The 10,319-nt window shown below is 32.8% G+C and overlaps 1 protein-coding gene across 2 annotated transcripts in view; it reads left to right on the plus strand.

The window, feature by feature from the left end:
* Nucleotides 1-4,218: 4,218 nt before the first annotated feature.
* The window catches only part of LOC133205458 (adenylate cyclase type 2-like), a 38,829-nt gene continuing 32,728 nt past the window's right edge, over nt 4,219-10,319 (plus strand). Inside the window, exons 1-3 of one of the 2 annotated variants that reach the window (XM_061341278.1) lie at nt 4,219-4,310; nt 6,405-6,699; nt 9,943-10,083. In XM_061341278.1, the coding sequence (XP_061197262.1) occupies nt 6,568-6,699; nt 9,943-10,083 (273 nt within the window). In that variant the 5' untranslated portion in view covers nt 4,219-4,310; nt 6,405-6,567. Of the gene's footprint in view, nt 4,311-6,363; nt 6,700-9,942; nt 10,084-10,319 lie in introns of those variants that run through there. The other variant, XM_061341279.1, reaches the window with a different exon arrangement.

Genomic DNA, 10,319 nt, shown 5'->3' on the forward strand with positions numbered 1-10,319 from the left:
CGGTGTACAGTCAAATTTTACCCAGAATTAAGTACACCACAGTCTAACTTACGTGTTTTCGATCATTATTATGAATTCAAAACTCTTTTATGAAAAAATCTTTTTTTTTTAATAAATTCATAAATATCTTACCCTCCAAAATGCACCTTAATCAAACTGAAGAAGTAATGACAAGTTTCCAGGGGTTAGATATGTCGAGATACAATCGCCAACGAAGCCGAGTTCAGTTTCGTACATTAAAAAAACATAGCCCCGATTACAAAACTAAACTTTCAAGAAAAAGTATTTTGAAAATTTCCAGAGAGAATAAAGATCTTCTTTCGATCAGTTATAGCTACATTGGCAGGCAATGATATTTTATTTTCGTATTGTGAGAAGCTTTACATCATGGTTGATTTCGCGCCACATTTCAAACCCTTATTTCTAACACGTGCTCGTCACATGTATAAATCATACATAAATCTAACATAATAATTTATTGGCGCATTTGATTCATATCAATTATTCCCTACGCAGACACAACTGTGACGGATTGGACAGATGTTAGCCTTTTTCCTCCGAAATCTTTCCCCCCTCCTACAATCAGATCTGCAGTTCCCCTCTACAAAGGCGGCTCGAAAACGTCAGGATTTTTAAAAGTATCATTAGACTTGACAATTTTATATTTAGAATAATACACCCACCCTTCGGCCTAGAGAAAGTAGACAGCTCCCAGGGGTGTAGCTAAAACTTTGATGAAGTATAAGCACAAAATACCCTGTATACAGCGAGGGGTCTGGAGCGGGTCCAGGCCAGCGCACTGGTCGGGGGTTCAGCCCCCCCCCCCCCCGGGTAAATGAATATCATGAATTTGAGACCCCTGGAAGACAAATTCTTGGCGTTTAAAATACTAAATTCTGGGTCTCTTTATTTGAAATGAAATTTCATATTAAGTAGAAAAAAGGCGCATTCCAACTTTTTTACCAGAGGTCCTTAGTTAAGAGAGTTTTCAAATTTTTTCGGCGTTATCAAATTTAGAACATGAAAAGAAAGTTATTCAAAAAGTATTAAAAAATAATCAGACACAAAGCAATGTTTTACAATAAATAATGAACAAATACAAGTTGTTTTTTTTCCCAGAGAAAAGCTAGTCTATCCACAAAGAGGTTAACTCAGGTGGACAGCCATGTAAAAATAGTCAATTGCTGTTTATTCAAATTAATTAATTCTTAATTTAAAAGACAGTCTAATTCCTCTTTTAGAATGTAATTTTTATAAAAGCATTTTTTTTGTAATTTTTTGCATATTCTTTACTGTGTTATTGTAAAGTCTAAAATACAGTTGATGCATAATAAGAAATGACCTTTAGGTCTTACAAGAAAGTTTTTTTAAATCAATTTTGACACTTATGTCAAAAGACCACGTAACATTACATTATCATACTAATTTAAATATATATATTTAAGAATTAAGAAAAGGTTTCGTTAATATTTATCTTATTAGATGCTGATGATGAGTAGAACTAAACGAGCATTAATGTCAGTCGTTTGAAACCCGTTTCAAATCCTATGCATTGCTGCGTTAATTTCTGAATATGATGTTCACCTCTTGAATACTCGCACGTTGTTTAATCCTTTGGTTATGTTGTTGATATGTTACCAAATTTTATTCTAATTTTAATAAATTACCCTTTTTCAAGATTATCGAGGGTTTTAACTTTTTCAAATAAAAGTATCAGTGCTAATGCATTTTCTTGACACGTCAAAAAAAAAAAAAGTAGTGCGGGTCAATTAATTTTTTTGTATCATTAATTAGAATCACCATAACTTTGACTATAGGTAAAAATATGTTTATGTGCCAAGTATTTTTCTTCATAGAAATATATGCAAAGTAATAGACCATGTCTTTTTAAGATTAGAAGTTATTTTAATACTCAATAATGTATTGGTTGAGAAAAGGATGTCATTTTTAAATACTCGAACTAACCATGCATCCAAATCCACGTACACCTCGTTTCTAGGCATCCTGCATATATTGAAGATCTTATTTTTTAAAATCAGATGAAGCAACGTGGAAATTGAGATTATTGGCTGATCAGACATTTTCGAAATCTTATTGAATTAAACCGTTGTTTAAAAAAAAATGTTGACAAACACGCATGCACATAAAAAAAGAAAGCATGTATTAAAGATAACATATATATGTATATAGAATCTTATTTAAAGGATTCCATGGCCGGCAACATGCATGTAGAAACATCGTGTCACTAGGAAATCCCCGGTAAGTGGACTATAGCTAATTTTATCTGCTTAATTTGAATTTGATACAGTGTTTACAAGTGTCTACGGATAAGTATTATCGGCTTCCTGGACAGGTGCGCCTATATTGAGAAGCTCGCTGTGGCGACGTGTAGAAAACAGCGAAAGAGTAATTTAAGGTAGGATGTTTAAAATGTTTTAATTTCTTGTTGAAAAAAAGTCTTCTATCGCAGTTCGTCAACGTCAACAATTAATTGTCCTATTTCTTAACTCTTTTCTTCAATATTGTCCACATTAAAAAATATTAGCCTGATAATTTTTTTATGCTTAATTTAAGATATACAAGTATCTGTTCTATATTTTAAAAAGATGGGGGGGGGTGCTGTTATTTTCGGCCATTGAATAAAGTTAGAGGAAATAAGTATGTCTGACTGTAAGAACCATCCATGATATTGACTATTTTATCTTACAAACGACAATATTTAATAATAGATTCTTTGCTCCTATCGACGTAATATTGTAGGAAACCATTATCATTGAAATATTTTAAAGAAATCTTCTCATACCATGTACCATATACAAGCACACATTTTTGTTATAGTGTTGTAAATCCATAAATTAATCGAAATGTGGCTACATGGACTTAGAAACTAAGGGGGACACGGGGTGGCGGAAGCGAACCCCCCCCCCCAACAATTTTGCCAATATGTAGGATACTATAGAAAAAAAAGCTACATGTTCTTTATGCTTGTGTAATTTTTTTTTGTTTGATTGACTTGTCATGAAGTTTTGCTTGGTAGCCCCCCCCCCCCGAAAATGTGAAAATGGAAAATGTTTGGTTGTGCTTCTTAACTGAAAATGCCTCCTATGGGCCTGGGTGTAACAATGAACTTCATATTTAGTGTATCTTGCAAGAGAGAGAGAGAGAGAGAGAGAGAGAGAGAGAGAGATTTAGTTATATACAAGCTGTTCAACACATGATGCTTTGTCAGTTAATAATAATACCCCCCCCCCCCCCCCGATTTAATCACAGGATCTGCTGTTTACTACACTGATGATATTTTATTGACGGTGAGATCGATCATAGAATGGTTGAATACACTAAAATTATGACCGTAGGAACCGGGGGCACCGGGGGGGGGGGCGCCCCCCCCCTCAATAATTTTGCCGATATATAGAAAACTATAGAAACTAGAAAACATTGCTACTATTTGCCGATATATAGAATACTATAGAAAACATAGCTACTGTATGCTTGTGCCCCCTCAATAATAACGTCTGATGACTTTTTTTTTCTTGTCAAGGAATTTTGGTAGTTGATAGTGCCCCCCCTCCCCAACTGAAAATGTATGGTTGTACCCCCTCAAAGTGGAATTGCATCCTACGGGCCTGAATATTTCCTTGAAAATGTTTACTCTTTGTATTTTTTGCGGATACATGTATACTTTTTCATGTATGTAGTTATCCCCCTCCCCCCTGTTCATAACGTCGTTGATTGCTATAGTAGTTATCATGGTTATAAGGCTGCTGTGCCTACATGTATACTTCCGTCTTTTGAGTTTTAAAGAACAGCACCTGCCAAATGTTGCAGTTTATGAATAAAACAGTCTTCCAATTAATTATTCAAATAAGGATAGGGGCAAGGAGAAAATTTTAAAATAGCCTGCTGAGATACATGTTAGCTGTCAGTGTGGAATTTTGATTTGGATGAATATTTTGTACATAAGCAGGCGCAGGCTGTGGTGTCGGGTTAATTTGTTAATGATTTATAATGCCATAATATTGATGACGATTTGAAGTGTACCCGGGAGATATCAGAGAACACAGAACTCTTCGTCATTTAAGTTCGTGTCATTGCAGCCGGTTACGTCGTAGTGAGCCCCATGTAATGTTCGATGAATTGTAGTGTGACCATTTTTCTGGGATCGTGAGGATATGGTCCACTTTTAATATCTACGTTTGCTCACAAAGATTTATCTTTACTGCCGGTAATACTTGTTTATGACGCCTGGGATGTTGCATATTGATTTTAGGTTGTTTAATGGATTTTAATAATTATGAATCATTATGCAGGTGAGTTTGGTTACATTTTTGGTCTACTTTTTTGTAAAACACTTTTTTTAAGAGAAAAGAAGAGTTAAAAATTAATGTCCAAAAGCTTCCTGGCAGTATTATTGACGTCTCTTATTATACATGTATGCTGGTAATGCACTTGAACAAATTAAACAGATATTTGTCAAATTATGTCATAAAGTAGAGCATAATTTCTCGCCTCGAGGCCTGATAAAGATTTATTCGCGCAGAACAGATCCATAACTTACAATGTAAATAAAAGACAACATCAAAATAACACCCCCTCATTTTTAATAAAGTATCAAAGTTAAAAAAAAACGATTAAGAGTTCTGATAATTTTAAAGCAAGACTGTTATTCCGTCATGGGCTTATGATGTGAATAAATTATTAATGTATCAGCACATGCTCTGATGACATTTAATATCCACAAGATTCTGGAACTTTGCACTATTTTCTGGAATGCAAACACTTTACTCACTGCAAGGACTCAATGAGGAAAACTTGTTAATATATTAAATATCACTTACTTGGATTGGATGTGAAAAACTATTTAGAGTGCCTCTTTGGGTTTTGCTGAACGCTCCACATTTTAATTAAGTTTATTAAACAGTCTGATCACTGATTGTACATTGTATATTAAACTTTATAAAATTTATCAATAATTTATTCTTTCACTTCTACAGTACTAACAGACTCCATAATATTAGTTTATAATCTTTCAAAATAATACATCTTGATCATGTTAAATGAGAGAAAATGCAATTATCTGACCCATTAGACTGAGGAAGATTAATCCCCCCCCCCCAATGATATATTTATTTAAGGGACTTCAAAAAATCACCTTAAGTAGCTGTTGTATATGGAATATCAGAAAACAATACACTTTCAATAAATGACAAAATTACACATATACATTGTGATAATCTGAGCACAATACAAATACAATTAATGATAACAGTGTTAATTTGAAATTACATCAGGTCAAAGATTGCATTCCAGGGATTAAAAATACTTAGATTAAAAGTTTGCTTACACAGTACAACTGACTCCCAGTGCTGCACAAATAGCAGCAATTAATTACAAAAAAGAGAGTCTATTAGTTCTCTAACTAATTGAAGTATTTTCAAGTTTTATTCATTGAAGAAATAATCTGTTGATAAATGCACCTAAAAAATTGTTGTTAATTGATGACTTAAGTGTTTATTTGTTAAAGATGTTTTCAAAAAGAAGTAATATATAGGACAAAACATATATTGTTTTCTGAATATCAGATGACTGGGAGTTTAATGGGAGAACTAATTCATGCAAAAACCAAGATATTGTGCAATTAATGAATATTCATAATAATTAATGAAGATAAAAGCTTATATTTTGTCATTTACTGACACCCTCCAGAAATTGGCCATTAATAGCAAGCCTCATCAATTACAGGGAAATAAGATTCAGGAGTTTACACAGGACGTTTGCTGGGGGATATTATCCCTCGTATTGGTCCAATGTGAATGTGAACATCACAACAGGTTAATTCAAAACCTTGTGGATGCTTCATGTGTAAACTTCCTCAGGGGGAGGACATTTAGACTTTGTTACCTTTACTAATATTTCCTTGGCTGAACCCATTCATTTTAACAGAAACAGTGTCAGAAGGAGAAGTTTAATTACTGCACAGAATAATATAAAAACGTGCCACTTACACAGTAACAATTTATTATGTGTAGATGGTTTATCTAGGAGTGGGGATCATTTATGACAGTGTTATTTACTGGATCTATTTTACAATAGTGTTTAACTCATTCTTAATCAGGTGAACCTTTTTTCCCCTTCCTATTTAATATCCTTTATTGGTTTGTGAGTGACAGAAGGCACACACAGGCTTTCTATAGCGGAGTGCTATGCTAATGGATATTTTTCAATATTTGAGTTTTACTACATTGATCACTTTAGTACAGGATTGTAAATGGTAGCTTCAGATTTTTTATTGTTTCATCCTCTCCAGATTGGGCTATTAACCTGCCATTTTGCTGCTCTTAGTTAGATTGAATCACATTTTGGTTTTCATGATGTTGGCTATTAATCGGTTTTCTTTCTAACAGACATGAAGCTTAAGAAAGGATGATTTATACCTGATGCAGTGTTTAACAAATCAAGTACCTGCTGATTTGGGAAAAACCTGTTGTTGGCTATCCCAAAAAAAAAATTGTGATGTTAACTGTGGAGGATTGATGCAGAAAATGTAGTGAATGGTTGAAATTACAAATGATGACCAACAACAATACACTGGGCATCAGCCCCGTAGGGAAGAAGAGCTCTCGACGCCGGAGTTATGGACTCGTTCGAGAGGAAGGGGATCGCTCCATGTGGAAGGAGTTCTCATTGTCCCATATCAAGGTACTGTTATAGAAAGTCCCATATCAAGGTACTGTTATAGAAAGTCCCATATCAAGGCACTGTTATAGTCATAGAAGATGAAGTCCCATATCAAGGTACTGTTATAGAAAGTCCCATATCAAGGTACTGTTATAGAATGTCCCATTTCAAGGTACTGTTATAGAAAGTCCCATATCAAGATACTGCTATAGAAGATAAAGTCCCATATCAAGATACTGTTATAAAAAGTCCGATTTCAAGGTACTGTTATAGAAAGTCCTATGTCAAGGTACTGTTATAGAAAGTCCTATGTCAAGGTACTGTTATAGAAAGTCCCATATCAAGGCACTGTTATAGTCATAGAAGATGAAGTCCCATATCAAGGTACTGTTATAGAAAGTCCCATATCAAGGCACTGTTATAGAAAGTCCCATATCAAGGTACTGTTATAGTCATAGAAGATGAAGTCCCATATCAAAGTATTTTTATAGAAAGTCCTATGTCAAGGTACTGTTATAGAAAGTCCCATATCAGGTACTGTTATAGTCATAGAAGATAAGTCCCATATCGAGGTACTGTTACAGTTATAGAAGATAAGTCCCATATCAAGGTACTGTTACAGTTATAGAAGATAAGTCCCATATCAAGGTACTGTTTTAATCACAAAAGATAAGTCCCATATCAAGGTACTGTTATAGTTATAGAAGATAAAATGAAGAACATATACAAGTTTAAAACAGAAGGGCTCATGTTCAAGAATGAATTTAAATTTTCTTAAATTGACATATTAGTAACCAATACAACAATTAAAGGCATATGAAATTCATTTCCTCCTTACCCATGGGTGAATTTATTATTTTTTAATGAAATGCTATTGAGGTAATTGCTTCCTTATCATTATTTAAATAGTTTTCCTAACAATTTATACACATTTGTTATTGCACTGGTTTATGCACTGGCTTAATGCATTAAAAAACCACAAGTGTCTCTATTTTAGTAGTTTACTACCAGCATAGTTTTAGAATTTCCCCACAAGCGGGGAGATTTCACTGCCATCAAAGGCTGCATTCATTCTTTTTATCTGTTCTATAATTAGAAGTTTAAACAGATCATTTTGCCATATATGCATGTTACTAAATAAAATTACTTTTAATATAAAAAAAATTAAATATTTCTTCTTGTCCTGCTTGTATTCATGCTCACTCACTGCAAGTATATTTGTAGAATATCAGAAAATATTGCATTGCCATCAAAATTTTAGTGGGCAGTTATTTATGATATTTACGATCACATCAAGTCATTGCCAATGCAGTGTCACAATGTTTTCTACGATCAGCATGTTAGAGATATGTGTCATCATAATAATTTGTTTATTAGCAATACCAACTTTTTCCACACAATTTTATGTTAGATTGAAAATGATTTCATGTACTGAAACGAATTCTATAAATTAAAAAAAAAATACTTGTAATAAGGCGTAATTAAAAATTTCAAAACACCTTTTTCTTAACATTCTATGTTCTATATTCGGAATCCATGTAATAAGTTTGTAAATTTCACATTTTGTCAGTAGTGATTAGTTAATTGTCAGTTAGTGATTAGTTGATTGTCAGTTAGTGGTTAGTTAATTGTAGAGTGATGGAAGATCTCATGTCTTCCACTCTGCTGAGCTCATTTTTAGGATATTTTACACCTTTAATACCATTATAAATATCATCATATCATCAAGCTGTGACCTGGAGTCAGAGCAGGAGAGGATCATGCATAAAACTGATCATGGTTGGCATGGAATCTGAAATATTTGAAACTTTTTAAAAATTTTTGTCACATTTCTTTTTTTTTTTTTTTTTTTGGGGGGGGGGGGGGGGGGGAGAGGAGGAGATATGGTATATGTAAAAAGTCTTTAGTTTTAAACTTCATTTAGCTTACTGACTTATACTGACATTTTATATCTTATTTATGATAATACAGGTGAAATGAAAACAAGCTATCAGAAATTTTTTTTTATTTTAGTTCCAAATTTACATACCTGTTTTATGTACACTATAAACTCATTTAGTGAGAACTAGTGGATATAGCAAATTCCGAGTTAAAACCAAGGTTTTTTGGGGACCCCTAGTGAAATTCTAAACAATTTCATGTAAAATTTTATGGTTATAGCAAACTTTGATATAGCTAATTTACGTATATCATGAAGTGATTTTGTGTCCCGTTATTTAAGGTTAAAATAAGGATATCTTTTATAATGAATTTCAATGATCTCAAAATTTTAAAAACTGAATTGACATTAGCTTCATTTGTTTAATTAAGGTGTTAGTTTGTCATGTGACATTATATTTTGAATTTGATAACTACAATCTAGATTTTACTACTTGGTTAAACTTTGGTCTTTTCATATTAAGAGAAATTGCATGTTTGTACCAGAAATTTTCCACTTACTAGACCTGTCATTGGAATATTTTGCTTTCACCCTGGTCCCTACAGCAAGCTGCAATTACTGGAACAAAATCCAATTTGTCAAGTCTTTGTCTGAAAATAAATGGAAGGGGATAAAATGGACAGTTTTCATTTTAATCTGTCATAGAATTTTATAGGCTTCAGTCAGAGTCTGTAGTTAAGAAGGTGGAGGGGGATATCATTTTTACAAGTGTGTCCATCATTCAGAAAGTAAAAAAATGTCTAATTGTTTTCTCCCAGTGTTCTGAACACAAGAGTTTCTTAATGATTTCACAAACATGACAGACTTGTTAATCATATAAAATATTGTACTAATGTAGATTCCTAAATATAAACAAAAAACGTTTATCACTTTATTTTGTGAGATTAACTTCACCTACACTAAAAAACTACTTGCTATCATTTTTATATTTCTAGAATATGTGTAAAAACTCTAGATCAACAGCCCAGTCACAAATTCATATTCTTGCAATTTATGTCAAAAAGTCATTTAGCAAATATTAGGTACATGCACAAAAAGGAACCTACTGTAATCATACATATGCTTTATATTCATTTATATCTTAGTACCTTCAAATATCTATTTCTGAGTTAGATCTTTACTGTGTTCAACTTGCCCAACCAAAGGCTTTAATGATCTCTTTCTCTCTATCTCTTTAAAAAATTATATATAAATAAATAAAATAAATGTACTGTACAACTTAATTCTTATGCATTTTCTATTCATGTGTAACTTTGTGACAGAAACCTCATGGTCATAAATTTCATCATAAACTCATGTTTTGTTTTTTTTGTTTTTGGTTTTAGGACACCTTCAAAAGCTTACAAATGGAAGAATTGTATCAGTCGTATTGTGTCCACATGAAGAATTCCCTGACGATTGTCCTTGTTGTCATGGCAACACTAATCTGTCTTACCGTTTTATTTTATCATCTTTTTGACACTCAGGTGAGATTGGTGTGGAATTTCTCAAGTTCTTTCACTTTTCAGACACTATGATTTAATCGTGATTTTCTGAATCAGCAATACATGTATCATCTATATTAAGCTAAAAAGTGTCTCACCTTAGAGAAAGCAATAAAAAAATTCTCTATCTCTTTTTTATTGTTTCCATATATTGCAATCCTTGATGTTGTTTTTCATCTTTCTGGGAAAACTTTGCATCTTTGAAAATCATCTTCACT

This window comes from Saccostrea echinata, unplaced genomic scaffold (genome assembly GCF_033153115.1).
Source record: "Saccostrea echinata isolate AGI-Se365-2 ecotype Australia unplaced genomic scaffold, CSIRO_AGI_Sech_v1 ptg000054l, whole genome shotgun sequence".
Classification (NCBI taxonomy): Eukaryota; Metazoa; Mollusca; class Bivalvia; order Ostreida; family Ostreidae; genus Saccostrea; species Saccostrea echinata.